This window comes from Salvelinus namaycush, chromosome 23 (assembly GCF_016432855.1).
Source record: "Salvelinus namaycush isolate Seneca chromosome 23, SaNama_1.0, whole genome shotgun sequence".
Classification (NCBI taxonomy): Eukaryota; Metazoa; Chordata; class Actinopteri; order Salmoniformes; family Salmonidae; genus Salvelinus; species Salvelinus namaycush.
The window spans coordinates 20277305-20294795 of NC_052329.1; the positions used below are offsets into that span (position 1 = coordinate 20277305).

Sequence of the window (17491 nt, forward strand, 5' to 3'; positions counted from 1 at the left end):
GGATTTTGGGGTGCATATGTACCTATTCTCAAAGATATCTGATGGCGATACTTTTTATGATGTATTGTGAGCAGAATGACAGAGCCAACAAAACATTCTTTAACATGAGTCTTCAAAATGTAGGCTACACTTTATTTTAAACAAAAGTACAAAAACAAAAGCCAGTATTTACAATACTTGCATGGCAATATTTACCCTCTTTGGTCTTATTTCCAATTTGTTGGTTTCACATTAACTACAACGTAGGACACAAACAGCAAGCTGACAGTATGAGATATGTGGTAAATCTCATAGAAATCTACAGAAGGCTCAAAATCCACAGAAGGCTTACATTATAATTATTATTGTCAAATAACTGCAAGAAATTACTATCAATTGTTCAGTACCTTTAAAGCGGTTAAATTTTAAAGCGGTTAAAAAGTGGTTAAATTTGTGAGAATAATTGAATATAACTAACAGAGATGCTAACCTTGTAATCTTGAACAATATAAATAGCTAAAAATAACCAAAACAAATCACATTTACATCTAGGTCTGATATATTTGCAGGTTCAGTAAATGCTACTCATAACCCTGACCTAAGTTGTGAAGTATGCAACTGCTGGACAACTTGTCTCTTTACACATAAAAAATGACATAAAAGCACAGAATTTAACACTATGAATACAACTGAGATAAGACATATTCTGTAATGTAGTGGTTATGTCCAAACTAAACACAACCCACTGATACACAAACAGATGGTCAGAGTGTACTGCATGCATCACTCATCACTCTGCATGCATCACTCTAACAGCATCACTCTATCTCCTGATACTTTTGATGGCAAAAATGTACAAAAAACAAACAGGAACCATGTAACATGTCATGAAATAATTTGTACAACAGATCTTCTACTTCCTGCAATGCAAAGTGATGCATCTTGGTATAATGCTTAACTCATATTACGTTACAACTAAAGCTAGTTATGTAGCCTATACCCTTCCCTTAGCCCTTTCATTAAAATATTCAACAGTTTATTTTTCCAATGGAGACTACACAAAATGGCAGTGTATGTTCCATAAAAAATTGACAAAATGTATTGACTGCGTTCGGTTGTGTTAATGGGTGTTTGGTTGTGTTGATGATATGGAACTGAGATGGAACAGCGGTGAAGACCTTCAGATCCTCTATAATGCATTGAGGGTCAGGGAGGTATAGGTCAATGCACACATCCTTACAGAAAAGGCATCTGGTCCAGTAGTTATTCTAATAGGTCCCGTGTGGCTCAGTTGGTAGAGCATGGCACTTGCAACGCCAGGGTTGTGGGTTCATTCCCCACGGGGGGACCAGGATGAATATGTATGAACTTTCCAATTTGTAAGTCGCTCTGGATAAGAGCGTCTGCTAAATGACTTAAATGTTAAATGTAAATGTAATAGCAATAACGTTAATTAAATCCAAGCCAAGCACTCCAATTGGCATTTTTCTCAATTTGACCAAATCCTTCTTAACCAACACTTGAAACAAAAACTATTACAAAGGAAAGTTAACACATTTTATCCATAGCGCAGACAATTTAGGCTTATGTACAACACATTTCATTTAGACAGTTTTTTTCTTTCAATATTCAGAGGAAATAAAGTTTTGTGGATAAGTCCAAATCCAAATGGTCTTCATCCAGTTCAATGCCCCCTTTTCAAATTTTAACAGAAGTGAGCAAAAGCTTCTAGTTGCCGCTTCCGCACTGCAGAAAAATTGTGATGATGTTAACGGCATCTTTTAATCTAAAACATAAGAAGTAAATATTATAATATACAGTAATAGACGTGTTTTTCAAGACATGTTCTTTACCTTTTTTTTCTCTCATTCTTTAAACATTCCTTTTCTTTACACCTCAACTTTCTGGCTGTTTTCCTCCAGCTTCTCCTCTATTTTCTCCTCAAGTTTCTTGCTCTCCTCAGTGGATCCATCCTCCTTCTCACCAGTCTTCCAGCTGCCTTGCCTTTTAACACAAATCAGGTTGTTTAACACAAATCACAGCCCTCCAATAATAATACATACATCACCATAACATGCTATATATGAATGGCATTTTGATTTAATTAACTTACTTGGATTTCTTCAGGTACAGCCAGTATGCTAGACCCACAACTACAGTGGCCAGGAGCAGACCAACAATAACTCCCACCACCAACTTTGTTGTGTCACTGTCATCTGATGAGCCTGTAAAGGCACAGAGAGAGAGGAGAAACATCAGAAACAAGGAGAGAACATTCTGCAAATGAAGAGACTGCAAAAAATAAATTTGCGTATGTATAAACAGGGTTAGGTAGGTTACTTTCGGAATGTAATCTGATACAGTTACGAGTTACCTGTCCAAAACTGTAATCGATAACGTAACTTTTGGATTACCCAAACTCAGTAATGTAATCTGATTACTTACTTTTTGATTACTTAACTATTAAGAGGCATTAGAAGAAGACAAAAAGGATCGATCAAACGCATTTGGTGTGTCATCATTAGTGGTCTCTGACCAGAGATGGACGTATTTCAATTACTTTTGAGTATTTTGTATTTCACCAGCCTGAACTACTACATCCAATGTATTTGGTAACAATATACTTTCGAGACCTGTATTACAAAAAAACAAAAAAAATACTTTTCTATACCATTTATTTTATAGCGGTTCACAATTTTGTGTCCCTCTTTCATCCTGCATTGGTATCAGAAGTCTGCTGACAATGGTGTGATAAGAGTGTCTGATAAATGACCAAAAATGTAAATGTAAAAATGAACACTTGCAAAACACTTACATTTTGGTCATTTAGCAGACACACTTATCCAGAGCGACTTACAGTCAGTGCATTCAACTAAGGTAGATAAACAACAACAACATATCACAGTAATGGCAAGTAAAACACTCAGGTGGAACAAACTTGAGTCCCAAAATAAAATGGTAAAACATGAGGATAAATATGAGAGCAGAGCAAGCAGATCAACGAAAGTAGTGAATTTCAGCTTTTTCACTGTGGGAGGCCAATGGAGTTAAACGTGGGCCTTTTTTCAATGCTGAATTGAATGTCATTAAGAAAATAGAAAGGTGTCAATGTATTTTTTCACAAAACATCCTTTCTACATTTAAAAATAATCCAATAATCTACTTTTTCAAAAGTATCTGTAATCTGATTACAATATTTTTGCTGGTAACGTAACTGATTACAGAAGAAGAAAAAATTATCAGTTTACATGTAACTGATTACATGTAATCAGTTACTCCCCAAACCTGTGTATAAATGTCAACGAATACATATGAATGAATAAGGTATACACATTCATGCTGCAAAATTCAATGGTTGTTATAGAATTTGTAACCTTCTGTATTATGATTTAGATAAATGTGAACTGCTCCTTGTGAATATGTAATAAATACAATTTTGGCAAATGAAAGGATGGATAACATTGAGAGATTGTCAGGATGCTGGTGGCTCCACTCCTTCTGATCCTCAGAATGTGTATGTTTATCTTAACAAATATTTCCTACACCCCCAGCACCACATCTTGTTGTTCAACAGCGTTTCAGCAGTGGGGCAATTTGTGGATGATGTTAATCTGAGATTGTGCTCTGGAGGGTATAATGCACAATAGCAGATTCCACTTTCTCTGGGAAGCTTATATATTTTTCTACAGAATCCCTCCTCTCCTCCATCTTGCTACAGGAAATGTTAAATAAGATCATCACAACTTACCTTGTTTATCCATTCTCACCTCCTCAAATACTGAAATCAGATATAAAGTTATATTAACGTCCAACCCAGAAATCAATTAAGTATACTGTATAATGTTATTGGTCAGACAGTGTGTTATCGGCTATGTTAGACTCTAGATTGACTGTAACACGGTGTTGGTTGTTTAGATTTCCTGGTCGCATGCAAACTGAGAACATGACATCAGAGGGGGGAAAGGATAGAGTCCAGCATCCTGACAAACAGACCAAAAGTGAGGGAGAAGAATGAAAAAGGGAAAAATGCTTTTCCAAAAACACAAAGATGAGTGAGATATGGCTGTCTGTACTGATTTATCTAATCAAATACTGCAGAAACCAAAGGGAAATTATTGCCAAGGAGCATGCATAGTATGTCCAGTATGCATAGTAGCATGTTTTAGGTTGGCTAGAGACAAGAACTAGGTCCCCATGGCCAAGGTTCCCTCCATAAAACATTTCCATACTTTTTTACTAATCATCATGCATACAGACAGTGGGGGAATTTGTTAGCATCAGGAGAGGGTGATCGACCAGATCCGCACAAGGATTAGTGAGTTACCCTTTAGAGAGGAAGGAAGGGGATAGGACAGGGAATTTTAGGCCATACCACCACACTGTACTTACAGGTCGACACGTTAATAGCCCTGGTGTCCTGGCCAAGCTCATTGGACACAGTGCAGACAACGGTCAGGTTGACTGTAGGCACAATGGTCAGCTTGTGTGAGATCTTCCCATTGACGTAGGGACTTTCATCAGCCTGAAAATTAAATAGACGCAGCTGTTAGTGTACAATGGCTTATCGTATATCTTGTGTATCTGATGGAGATTTAAATGCCATGCAAAACATAGCTGCTTCCTCTCCAGTAATAGCACAAAGATGCATGTCATAGAATTCTATTGCGAGGAATATATGGAATCTTATATTATTCCATGGCATAATGAATGTTGCTAGAATCAAATAAAATATGTATATTTCATGTACTACCACTAGGAGGTGGTGTTGTATTTTCGTGAGGCTCAACCTATTCGTGATAAGGAGTACCTTCAGGGCATAGAGGCAGAGGACTAGAGAAACCCCCAAACAAACAGGCAACACCCTTTTCACATCTTCTAAGAATACGATATGGTGCGTCTGCTATGAAAAGAGCCAGCACTAAGTTTACATTTGATGTCTTATCCTATTTACTGTGAACAGGTTTTATACAACTCTAAACTTTGAATGCACTGGTGTGTTTGTCCCCAGATGCGCAGAAATGTGAGCTGTGACTAAATTACTGTGTGTGAGTGACTCAGCCGTAGAATATTCATTGAAAGAGGTCAGTGCAGCTTTGGAGTGGATTGATCATGCAGACCCAATGGGTGTGTGTGTGGTCATGTCCCATGACCACACACACACACACACACACACACACACACACACACACACACACACACACACACACACACACACACACACACACACACACACACACACACTGGCTCAGGTACGCCAAGAACAAAAATCCTTTGTCTTCATGACAGACCAATGCATAATAAACGTGGTGTACATCTGAGAGAAGGAAACCTATCTACAAAAACACTGAGCCCATCAGTTTGGGAAGTGTCAGTCAGAAAATGTTCAAGAAGAGAAGTTACTTAGGAAGTCACAAATAGTAACATAGTGAAAGACATTATGGGGGAAGTTTGTCTGTCTGAAATAGTGTGGACAGTAAAATACCACAAGCACTGATTCACTACAAAGACATCCAAAGGTTCATTGACTGTAAACCTCCCAGATTTAGAGTTCCCTGGCTTCCTGACAGATTCCAATAAAAGGAAGCTTAAATTGACTGTTTTTATAAGGTCAGGAGCTGCTTTCATATCGGCAGTAACACATCCGGAAAGATGGCGAGGATTTGTGTGTTCCGTTCCATTCATGTGGTGGCACGCCACAGAAAAATGGGTGCATGGCACAAGGTGTTGCTTTGAGAGAATTCCAGATAAACTAATGATTTTGTGAGTCTTTGCTGCTATTCCAGGATAGATAAGGGTGTTGTGCATTTTACAGTAACTGATGGATAAATACAGTGTGATCTGTATAATGAGTGTCCCTGTGAGTGTGAAGTCTAATGTCACCTCCTGTGTGTCAGTGGAGTGTCCTGGCACCTTAGTGAAGATGTCTGTGTTTGTTCATACCGAGGTGCCGTTGACGCTCCAGGCCACAGTGGGTTTGGGGGAGCCCTCAGCCTCGCAGGTCAGTACCTTGTGCTGGCCGTCCTCGCCACGCTGCTTGGCCAACCGCCGGATGACTGGAATACCTGCAAGAAGACGCATGGCCTCCTCAGCTACACCAAAACGAACAAGAAAATGATCGCACCATGCCATGCAACAACACCACATGATGTATGGACAACACAAACAAATATGGAGAAAGCCTCTCCCTGAAGTGAAACAGCTACTGGGGAATCAGTATCTTTGAATAAAAGTCTATCATTAGGAACAGGTACAAAAATCTATCTTTGAAAAACAGTGTTGAATGTGCCCAGTAAGAGCACAAAAGCCTTAACTGAGTAAATGTCCCAAAGTCTTTACCTTCAACGACCAGCTCGAAAGAGGCTTTCTTGATGAGAGCGCCCATGGTGACCACAACCTCATACTTTCCAGAATCAGAGTAGGTCAGCTTGTCAAACTTAGGGATTTTGTCTAGTTTGCCATTGTCCTGGAATGATATAAGATCAACCATTACATTTGCATTTTGGTCATTTAGCAGACACTCTTATCCAGAGTAGCTTACAGGAGCAATTAGGGTTAAGTGCCTTGCTCAAGGATGCATCGCCAGATTTTTCATGTAGTCGGCTCGGGGATTTGAACCAGCGATCTGTTGGTTACTGGCCCAATGCTCTTAACCGCTAGGCGCCCTTCACATACATTTAAATTATGAAAAACACGCTGAAGTCATCTTATTGCTTTGATAAGGTTTTATCACACATTTTCAACCAAAAACATAAATCTAGGCCTTATAAAAACTTTGGTACTGTTTAGTCTTACCTTAGTCCAGGACACCCTGAGTTCTCCAGACGCATCGGTCTGCAGGTTCAGAGCCAAGCTTTCGCCGGTGCTCTTCATGACCTTCCCAGAGGGGCTCAAACTCATATCCAGGTCTGAAAGGGAGGAAGGGAGGAGAAAGACACACTGTAAACAGGCAGTTAACCGCCTCGAGGAGAAGGGGCCACAGCACTCCTGTTGAAAACCATATCAGCTCCCTATAGAAGCCTCAGCACGTCCACATTGATCCAGCTTATTTAACGCATTAAAGGACGTGGGCTTTCCAAGTATTTTCACCTCACAGCGTGAGACGAGATGCTCGGCTTCTATTCTCTCTAACAAACCGTATGTCCTTTCCTGCTGAGGGATGCGGTTGCAAACGGAAATATACTCTGACAATGTTCCCCTTTTAGAAAAATAACCCTAATGACTTTATACAGCCGGACAAAGAATGAATTATGAATTAGATGATAAGTAATTTTCCCACACACTTCCAAACGCAATCTATAGTAGCAGGAAATGGGCTATCATTATGGCTGGTATTTCCCATGAATCCATTGCTGGCCTAGCATTGTTAAATAAATTGCTGGCAGTATTTCAGTTGAAGATAATACATAACTTAATTGAAGAACTAATGCTAGCTAGCTTAAAACATTGATCAAGATATCTGTAGATAAAGAGTGACTTACAATTGATGGTAATGTTCTTGGAGTCTTCCATCTTGGCATTGTCAATGATAGAACACTTGTATTCCCCTGTGCTGTCACGTGTGACATCAGTCACAGTGTAGGAGTCAGAGTTCTCCACCTTCACCACCTTTCTCTTTAGGAACATAAGGAAGGGATACATTTTGAAACTCTCAGATGGGCTTGAGTCTAGGTTAATGTAGCGCTTCACAGACAGGGTGGATAGTGTAAGACATGTAGAGTTTGACCAGGTGTAGGGTTTGACTGGGTTAAAGAGGACAATGGCAGTAGAAGGCAAGTAATTAAAGGGGTCAGATTAGGAACTAAGGGCATATGCCAGGTGGGGTTTCTGGTTGTGTGGGAGGATAGTGGAGTCATGTCATTGAGAGCTTGCCTGAATGTGGAAGTTGAAGCTGGTGGGAAGTGGGTTCCCGTCGGCCTTGCACTTCAGAGTCACGTTGTCTCCTTCCATAAGGGGCCCTTTAGAAATGACATGTAGACTGACCCTCTCTGTGGGGTCTGTAGGGAGAGGAGAGAGAGAAAGACCAGGAGAGAGAGAACAGGAGCAAGAGAACAGCAGAGATGGAGAGAGGAGAGACTGAGGCTGAGACCTGAAACACAGTGACCCTGGGCAGACAGGGCTTCTGAGACCATCACAGTAAGCAGACTAGCCAAGCTAGTGAAGTCCTCAGGGCTGTACACTCCATTTCTGAGTGTGTTCTTGTGGCGATGGCTGCTTTTGAATGCAGCGGCGGAGCTGGTCGAACGGCAGCCACACCCCGAGGCGCTAGACAAAATTTTCCTTTCAAACATCAATGATGCTGCTCCAGACAAGCCAAATTGCCAACATTTCTTTAAAAACAGGATTCAAACAGGGCCATATTGAAAGGGCCATTTCGAGTGAATAACATCGACTATGCTATTCCTCGAACGCTACGCTCCGAATCACTCCCACAACAGACTCATGGACACATCATTTTTAAATTAGTGTCATTATTGTGTCATTATTCTTGTCTGTCTGGGCTGCAAGAAAAGAGCCACAGAGGCACAAATGATCGGACTATAACTTGAAAATAAAACAGCCATCAATCTGGTTGTCGATACACTGACTGCTGGCTGCTGAGGCTGATAGCAAATCAATAGCCTTCCTAGGACAGACAGCGGTTAGGGAAGTTGTGTCGGGTTAGGGCAGTTACAGGCAGTTAGGATAGTTGAGGCAGTTAAGGTAGCTGGGGCATCTTGGGTAGTTTAGGTAGTAAGGGTAGTTGAGGGAGTTTGAGGTTGGTTTGGGAAGTTTAGGTCTTTGGGGCAGTTTGGCTAGTTAGTTGGGGCCTTTTAGGTAGTTGGGATAGTTTGGGTAGTTAGTTGGAGCAGTTTAGGTAGTTGGGCTATTTTAGGTAGTTGGAGTAGTTTGGTGGCTCTCTGGTTACTTACAGGTGACAGTGAAGGAGACTGGGGAGGACAATGCGTTCAGGGCCCCACAGGTGAACAGAGCATCTGTGTCTCCCTTCTCAGCTGTGTACTGAAGAGTGGAGGAAGTGGTGGTGAGGCCAGTGACTTCGTCCACCTTCACTTTGGAACTGATTATAATGCCTAAAAATAACAACAATACTGATTAGAAATGGTATGGTTACAGAGTAGCATATCGACACACAGATAAACAATAATATGATCACCAAGTTACTGACATTTTGGATCCTGTAGAAACAGACACATTTATGAGAATTGAAGAAAATATGTAGCTCGAGAGGTGATATTTCACTACTCGGTTCTTGTGGAATCTCACACCAAACAAGTGAAATGTGTGAATGTGCAATCTTCAGCCCCCTGCAGTTGTTTACCACAAATAATCCATCAGAACTTCAATAACGTACCTTTCCCATCCGCCACCAGATGTTTCTTGTTCTTGAACCATGTGATGTTGGCAGCTGGGTTGGCATCAGGGGCGCTGCACTGCCCTAGCTGTGCAGACGATAAAACAAAGTGAGGAAAAATGCGGAAAAATCCTATTTTAGAACAATCCACAAGGGCATACTGTCACGTTCTGACCTTAGTTCCTTTTTTATGTCTTTATTTTAGTTTGGTCAGGGCGTGAGTTGGGGTGGGCATTCTATGTTGTTTTTCTATGTTTTGTTCTGTTGTTAGATTTATATGTGTTGGGCCTAGTATGGTTCTCAATCAGAGGCAGGTGTCAGTCGTTGTCTCTGATTGGGAGCCATATTTAGGTAGCCTGTTTGTCATTGTGTGTTGTGGGTGATTATTTTCTGTTCTGTGTTTTGCTTCACCGTACAGGACTGTTTATGTGTTGTTTTATTGTTTTTGTTCAGTGTTCAGTATTCTTATTAAAACAATATGGACACTTACCACGCTGCACATTGGTCCGATATCTCTTACTCCTCGTCAGAAGAAGAGGAGAGTCGTTACAGAATCACCCACCAACCAAGGACCAAGCAGCGTGGTATCGGGCAGCAGTGAGTCCTGGACTCCTGGACATGGGAGGAGATTTTGGACGGAAAAGGACCCTGGGCACAGGCTGGGGAATATCGCCGCCCCAAGGCAGAGCTGGAGGCAGCGAAAGCTGTGCGGAGGCAGCACGGCAGCGCGACAGGCACGAGAGGCAGCCCCAAAACATTATTTGGTGGAGGCACACGGGGAGTGTGGCAGAGTCAGGTTGGAGACCTGAGCCCACTCCTCGTGCTTAGTGTAAGCAGCGCGTTACTGGTCAGGCACCGTGTTATGCGGTTAAGCGCACGGTGTCGCCAGTACGCACCCATAGCCCGGTGCGCTATAGGACAGCCCCCCCCCGAAAGTGTCATGCGAGTGTGGGCATCCAGCCAGGGCGTATTGCCGTTTCGGTCTATGGTATCCTGCGCCGGCTCTGTGTGCTGTGTCTCCGGGGCGCTGGGAGGGTGCAGTGCGTCCTATGCCTGCGCTCCGCTCGTGCCCGGGCGAATGTGGGAATTGAGCCTAAGGGAGAGGTGCGCGTAGTATGCACCAGATCTCCAGTGCTCACCCACAGCCCGGTTCAACCTGTGCCTGCACTCTGGAGGGTCCGGGCTAGAGTAGTCATCCAGCCTGGGGGAGTGGTGCCAAGGCAGCGCACCAGAGTTCCAGTGCTCCCCCACAGCCCGGTCCTTCCGGTGCCTCCTCCAAGCACCAGGCCTCCTGTAGGTCTCCCCAGCCTGGTGGGTCCTGTGGCAGCCCCACGCACCAGGCTGTCTCTCCGTCTCCTCCCTCCAGGTTCTCTCTCCAGGCCTGAGCCGCCCGTCTGTCCTGAGCTGTCTGAGCCGCCCGTCTGTCCTGAGCTGCCTGAGCCGCCCGTCTGTCCTAAACCGCCTGAGCCGCCCATCTGTCCTGAGCCGCCTGAGCCGCCCGTCTGTCCTGAGCCGCCTGAGCCGCCCGTCTGTCCTGAGCCGCCTGAGCCGCCCGTCTGTCCTGAGCCGCCTGAGCCGCCCGTCTGTCCTGAGCCGCCCGTCTGTCCTGAGCCGCCTGAGCCGCCCGTCTGTCCTGAGCCGCCTGAGCCGCCCGTCTGTCCTGAGCCGCCTGAGCCGCCCGTCTGTCCTGAGCCGCCTGAGCCGCCCGTCTGTCAGGAGCCGCCTGAGCCGCCCGTCTGTCAGGAGCCGCCTGAGCCGCCCGTCTGTCAGGAGCCGCCTGAGCCGCCCGTCTGTCAGGAGCTGCCTGAGCCGCCCGTCTGTCAGGAGCCGCCTGAGCCGCCCGTCAGTCAGGAGCCGCCTGAGCCGCCCTCCTGTCCGGAGCTGCCGGAGTCGCCCTCCTGTCCGGAGCTGCCGGAGTCGCCCTCCAGTCCGGAGCTGCCCCTCAGTCCAGTGGTGCCCTTTACTAGGGTCTCCAATCCAGGGTCGGTGACGAGGGTTGCCGCTCCTAAGGTGTCACAGAAGTGGGCCGAGACTATGGTGGAGTGGGGTCCTCGTCCCACTCCAGAGCCGCCACCGCGGTAAATGCCCACCCAGACCCTCCCCTATAGGTTCAGGTTTTGCGGCCGGAGTCCGCACCTTTGGGGGGGGTACTGTCACGTTCTGACCTTAGTTCCTTTTTTATGTCTTTATTTTAGTTTGGTCAGGGCGTGAGTTGGGGTGGGCATTCTATGTTGTTTTTCTATGTTTTGTTCTGTTTTAGATTTCTATGTGTTGGGCCTAGTATGGTTCTCAATCAGAGGCAGGTGTCAGTCGTTGTCTCTGATTGGGAGCCATATTTAGGTACCCTGTTTGTCATTGTGTGTTGTGGGTGATTATTTTCTGTTCTGTGTTTTGCTTCACCGTACAGGACTGTTCGTTTGTCGTTTTATTGTTTTTGTTCAGTGTTCAGTATTCTTATTAAAACAATATGGACACTTACCACGCTGCGCATTGGTCCTCCTCTTCTTCCACCCACGACGAGCGTTACACATACGAAAGGTTGGAAAATCCTTACGTTATAAAAGTAGCCCAATAAAATTCCAATATTTTTGTTGCTTAATTGATCAAATATCTGTGCAAACTAGTTCTCATCTGTGGTGGATCTACTGCATTTGTGAACCCCCCCCCCATGTAGCATGAAATGCCCAAAGCATTTTAAACCTCCTCTTAGATCCATCCCATGGCTGTTTTAATTGGAGGAGGGATATTCTGCTGTTTACTAATTCATCAGGATCACTTCAAAGCACTCTTCATTCCAGCCGCACCGTCCTTCTTTAGTTTGCCTCAAGATACTTCATCTCCAATGAACAATTTCCCTTGATATTCCTGCTTAATATAATGTAGGCATAAGCAAAGCATATGAACCTACCTGGGTTGGTTTGCCAATCTCCAGCTCTGCGGCTAGGGCTGTGATCTCCACTCCGGTTGGAGCCTCTGTAGAACAGTTAATAACATTAACAAGCTGTAGGCATCTCAGAAAGCACTTACTATCACTCTGGCTAACCATCATATCACACAGCACAGCATTGACCTGTACCTCAAAGGCCCATTCCATAGCATGCATTAGTATGGCTGCAATATTGCCCTTATGTACCCACTGTGGATAAGGAGTTTGACAGGGTATTCTGAGATGTCAGCCCCAGCCACCACCATGCAGGTGAAAGTCTTCTCGTCCTTCAGTGATGCTGCAGCAATCAGCAGGCTGGAGTTTTCGGCCATGCTGACACGGTCTTTGTACTTGTCAGTGGCTATGACAGAGGCATCCTGGTCTTTCAGCTGGGTCAGCAGGTCTCCATTGTCCTGGAAATATAAAACAGTTTGGGTTTAAAAAAAATTGCTAACTGAGCTGCACTACTGTAGGACTTGGTATAGAAACCATTGAACATATCATTCACCCACTAATGGTGAAGGAGCTAAATAGACTTAGTTTATGACTTATTAATAGCTATTTTAGAATATCTAATCATTATTTTTACACTGTTGCTGCTCTGGAAGCTTGAAAACTTGAAGAGGACGTGTATACATATATACTGAACAAAAATATAAATGCAACATGCAACAATTTCAAAGATTTTACTGAGTTACAGTTCATAAGGAAATCAGTCAATTTAAATAAATTCATTAGGCCCTAATCTATGGATTTCACATGACTGGGAATACAGATATGCATCTGTTGGTCACAGATACCTTAAAGAAAAGGTAGGGGCGTGGATCAGAAAACCAGTCAATATCTGGTGTGACCACCATTTGCCTCATGCAGCACGACACATCTCCTTCATATAGAGTTAATCAGGCTGTTGATTGTGGCCTGTGGAATGTTGTCCCACTCCTCGTCAATGGTTGTGCAAAGTTGCTGGATATTGGCGGGAACTGGAACATGCTGTCGTACACGTCGATTCAGAGCATCCCAAACAGGCTCAATGGGTGACATGTCTAGTGAGTATGCAGGCCATGGAAAAACTGGGATATTTTCAGCTTCCAGGAATTGTGTACAGATCCTTGCGACATCATGCTGAAACATGACGGCGGCAGATGAATGGCACGACAATGGGCCTCAGGATCTCGTCACGGTATCTCTGTGCATTCAAATTGCAATCGATAAAATGCAATTGTGTTTGCTGTCCATAGCTTATGCCTGCCCATACCACAACCCCACCGCGACCATGGGGCACTCTGTTCACAACGTTGACATCAGCAAACCACTCGCCCACACAACGCCATACACGTGGTCTGCAGATGTGAGGCCAGTTGGACGCACTGTCAAATTCTCTAAAACGACGTTGGAGGCGGCTTAACATTAAATTCTCTGGAAAAAAGCTCTGGTGGACATTCCTGCAGTCAGCATGCCAATTGCACAGTCCCACAAAACATGAGACATCTGTGGCATTGTGTTGTGTGACAAAACTGCACATTTTGGAGTGGCCTTTTATTGTCCCCAGCACAAGGTGCACCTGTGTAATGATCATGCGGTTCAATAAGTTTCTTGATATGCCACGCCTGTCAGGTGGATGGATTGTGTATCAAGAATGGTCCACCACCCAAAGGATATCCAGCCAACCTGACACGACTGTGGGAAGCATTGGAGTAAACAATGGCCAGCATCCCTGTGGGATACCTTGCAGAGTCCATGCCCTGACGAATTGAGGCTGTTCTGAGGGCAAAAGGGGGAAACTCAATATTAGGAAGGTGTTCCTAATGTTTTGTACACTCAGTGTATATGAACAACTTACGTATTTCCATTTTGTTATGAACAGGTCCTTTGGTTTGGGGGCTCCATTGTTGCATGGCACCTCAACGGTCTCTCCATACAGGCCGATAACAGTATCCATAGCGCTCACTGAGAGAGAGAGAAAAACACATGGTCATTTACTCAGTCAGTGGGAAAATATTTTTGTATATATATTTTTTTAAACTTTTACCCCTTTTTCGTGGAATCCAATTGGCAGTTACAGTCTTGTCTCATCGCTGCAACTCCCGTACAAGTCGTGAGAGGCAAAGGTCGAGAGCAGTGCGTCCCCCGAAACACAACCAAGCCAAGCCGCACTGCTCTCGACCTTCGCTTCTACCGAGTCCGTACGGGAGTTGCAGCGATGAGACAAGACTGTAAATGCCAATTGGGTACCACGAAAAAGGGGTAAAAGTAAAAAAATACATACAAAAATTATTCTTGACACAATGCCCGCTTAATTAGGGGGTGCTATTTGCACTTTGTAATAATTTCGTTCCCAAATTAAACTGCCTCGTACTCAATTCTATTTATTATTTTAATATACATTAAAAAGTAAGCATTATTGGGGCCTCCCGGATGGCGCAATGGTCTAGGGCACTGCATCGCAGTGCTAACTGCGCCACCAGAGTCTCTGGGTTCGCGCCCAGGCTCTGTCGCAGCCGGCCGCGACCGGGAGGTCCGTGGGGCGACGCACAATTGGGCTAGCGTCGTCCGGGTTAGGGAGGGTTTGGCCGGTAGGGATATCCTTGTCTCATCGCGCTCCAGCGACTCCTGTGGCGGGCCGGGCGCAGTGCGCGCTAACCAAGGGGGCCAGGTGCACGGTGTTTCCTCCGACACATTGGTGCGGCTGGCTTCCGGGTTGGAGGCGCGCTGTGTTAAAGAAGCAGTGCGGCTTGGTTGGGTTGTGCTTCGGAGGACGCATGGCTTTCGACCTTGTTGTAGGAGTTGTAGCGATGAGACAAGATAGTAATTACTAGCGATTGGATACCACGAAAATTGGGGAGAAAAGGGGATAAAATTAAAATAAAAAAAATAAAAAATAAAAAAAAGTAAGCATTATTGACACTGGAAGGCTGCTGTGTCTGATCCCATGTAGACCTACATCTCCTGCCGTTGTGCCCTTGATCAAGGCACTTAACCTCTCCACAAAGTAGAACTGCACTGTTAGTCACATGTTGTCAAAATATGGTCAACCCTCTATCTGGAGAGCTCCTGGGTGTGCAGGCTTGGCTATTGATCCAGCCCAAGTCTGCTTATCAAGGTCCTGTTGAGCAGCTGATGTTTAGGCTACAATGTAGTTAGACCAGGGCTTGAACAAACGTCTGCATACCCAGTAGCTATCCTGGAGGATGGTTCCCACCCTTGATATAAAATATTGCAACATTATGACCAAATACTTTTGTCTTTCTAAAATTATTCCCTCGTTCAACGAATCAGGGATCAAATGGATAAAGTAGGCTACTTCAAAGCAAGGTATCTAACTAGACATTTGTATTATATATAAGGTTCAAATATTCATGTTTTGGGAGAGATTATTGGTCAATTAGGCTATTCTTCAGCTCTTTCTCAATTAATCTTTCCTCGACTCCTTTCCTCGTCTCCTTCTAAAAACCCATTGGAGAAGAAGGTGCGAGGGGAGGGACAATACAGTTGCAATACAATAAAGGTGAGGAGATAGGATCAAGGAAAGACAAAGTAAGAAAGCCCTAGTAGCCATCGTGTGGTGATCTCACCTGACCACACCTAAAGTACTGTTATCTTAGCCCAACCAAGATCATAGTTTTGGTATGATAATGGACGCTGCTTTGTGGGTATGAAGTGCTGTTGTGTACAGAGGTTGCATCCTAGGTCAGCCATTCACGGATTGTTACACCCACACCAATGATTAAGGACAAATCTGTGCAGTATCATCAGACAAAATGAGAGTGAATGACAAACAAATAAAACAGACAAACAGGGAATGTTCAATAACCAAAAAATAAACAACGCTGAATTAAACACTTTATTTCATATCATACAAAGAACACCTATGTAAATGGTTAGTTGTCACGACTTCCTCCGAGGTCGGTCCCTCTCCTTGTTCGGGCGATGTTCGGCGGTCAACGTCACCGGTCTTCTAGACATCGCCGATCCACCTTTCATTTTCCATTTGTTTTGTCTTGTCTTCCCACACACCTGGTTTCAATTCCATCATTACATGTTGTGTATTTAACCCTCTGTTCCCCCCCATGTCCTTGTCCGGAATTGTTTATTATAATGCTTGCGCACGTTATGCTGGTGTGTGACGTGGTTTTACCCATTGATTATTGTCCTGTTAACGGTGATTTTATTTATTAAACTGCGCCGTTGTAAATCAGTTTTGCTCTCTTGCGCCTGACTTCTCTGCCACCAGTACACACCCCTTACAGAATTCCGGACCAAACTTATGGAGTCAGCAGGAGCAGGTTCCCCGGGTATAGGGGTGGAGGAGCGCGTCCGGGAGCGCGCAGCAATGCTCCACCATCTTGGCACCGCCATGGACTGCGTTGTCCAGACAATGGACCGCTGGGAGAGACAGGGACTTCTCCCAGCGCCTCCACCAGCAACTACGCGCCCCTCCTTCTCCTGGTCCCAGTGGAATTCGTCTCTCCCTTCCCCAGGAATACGATGGGACGGCTGCGAACTGCCAGGGGTTCCTCTTGGAGCTGGACTTATACCTGGCAACCGTCCACCCGGAAAGCACTGGAGTAGGCGAATGCCGTGTGGAGAGAGGGAGATGCGGCGTTGGACCAGTTTGAGGAGTTCACCTGCAGTCTTCGACCGCCCGCCTGAGGGTAGAGCAGCGGGTGAACGCCTCTTCCATCTGAGGCAGGGGACGAGGAGCGCCCAGGAGTTCGCCCTGGATTTTCGGACCCTGGCTACCGGCGCGGGATGTAACGACAGGGCCCTGATCGACCATTATTGCTGCAGTCTGCGCAAGGACGTCCGTCGGGAGTTGGCCTGCAGAGACACCACCCTCACGTTCGACCAGCTGGTGAACCTGTCCATCCGGCTGGATAACCTGCTGGCTACCCACAGACGTTCAGATCGGGGTCTGTTGGTTCCATCCCCCCGCACCCCCTCTCCTATACCCATGGAGCTGGGAGGGGCGGTGCGCAGGGAGACCGGAGGGGGTTCCAGCTCGTGCACCATCTGTGGCCGCAGAGGTCACACTGCCGGTCGGTGCCGGGTTGGTTCCTCTGGGTATCGAGGCAGCAGGCAGGGCGCTCTGGCGTCACCCCAGGTGAGCCGGCACCATTCTCACCCAGAGCCCTCTGTCGCACATATGTTTGTGTATGTCACTTTTCCTGAGTTTTCCCCGCATTCCCAGCATAAGGCGCTCGTCGATTCAGGCGCGGCTGGGAATTTTATAGATA

At 45.2% G+C, this 17491-nt stretch overlaps 1 protein-coding gene across 2 annotated transcripts in view; it reads right to left on the reverse strand.

Moving 5' to 3' along the window:
- Nucleotides 1-111: 111 nt before the first annotated feature.
- Nucleotides 112-17491, reverse strand: part of LOC120018163 (CD166 antigen homolog) — an 80349-nt gene continuing 62969 nt past the window's right edge. The window contains exons 2-16 of one of the 2 annotated variants that reach the window (XM_038961200.1): nucleotides 14098-14204; nucleotides 12466-12667; nucleotides 12237-12301; nucleotides 9329-9416; nucleotides 8889-9047; nucleotides 7849-7973; nucleotides 7458-7590; nucleotides 6772-6884; nucleotides 6316-6442; nucleotides 5920-6041; nucleotides 4369-4501; nucleotides 3728-3757; nucleotides 2093-2204; nucleotides 1834-1983; nucleotides 112-1727 (exon numbers count right to left, since the gene is read on the reverse strand). In XM_038961200.1, coding sequence (XP_038817128.1) covers nucleotides 1869-1983; nucleotides 2093-2204; nucleotides 3728-3757; nucleotides 4369-4501; nucleotides 5920-6041; nucleotides 6316-6442; nucleotides 6772-6884; nucleotides 7458-7590; nucleotides 7849-7973; nucleotides 8889-9047; nucleotides 9329-9416; nucleotides 12237-12301; nucleotides 12466-12667; nucleotides 14098-14204 — 1631 coding nt within the window. In that variant the 3' untranslated portion in view covers nucleotides 112-1727; nucleotides 1834-1868. Of the gene's footprint in view, nucleotides 1728-1832; nucleotides 1984-2092; nucleotides 2205-3727; nucleotides 3758-4368; nucleotides 4502-5919; nucleotides 6042-6315; nucleotides 6443-6771; nucleotides 6885-7457; nucleotides 7591-7848; nucleotides 7974-8888; nucleotides 9048-9328; nucleotides 9417-12236; nucleotides 12302-12465; nucleotides 12668-14097; nucleotides 14205-17491 lie in introns of both variants that reach the window. The other variant, XM_038961201.1, reaches the window with a different exon arrangement.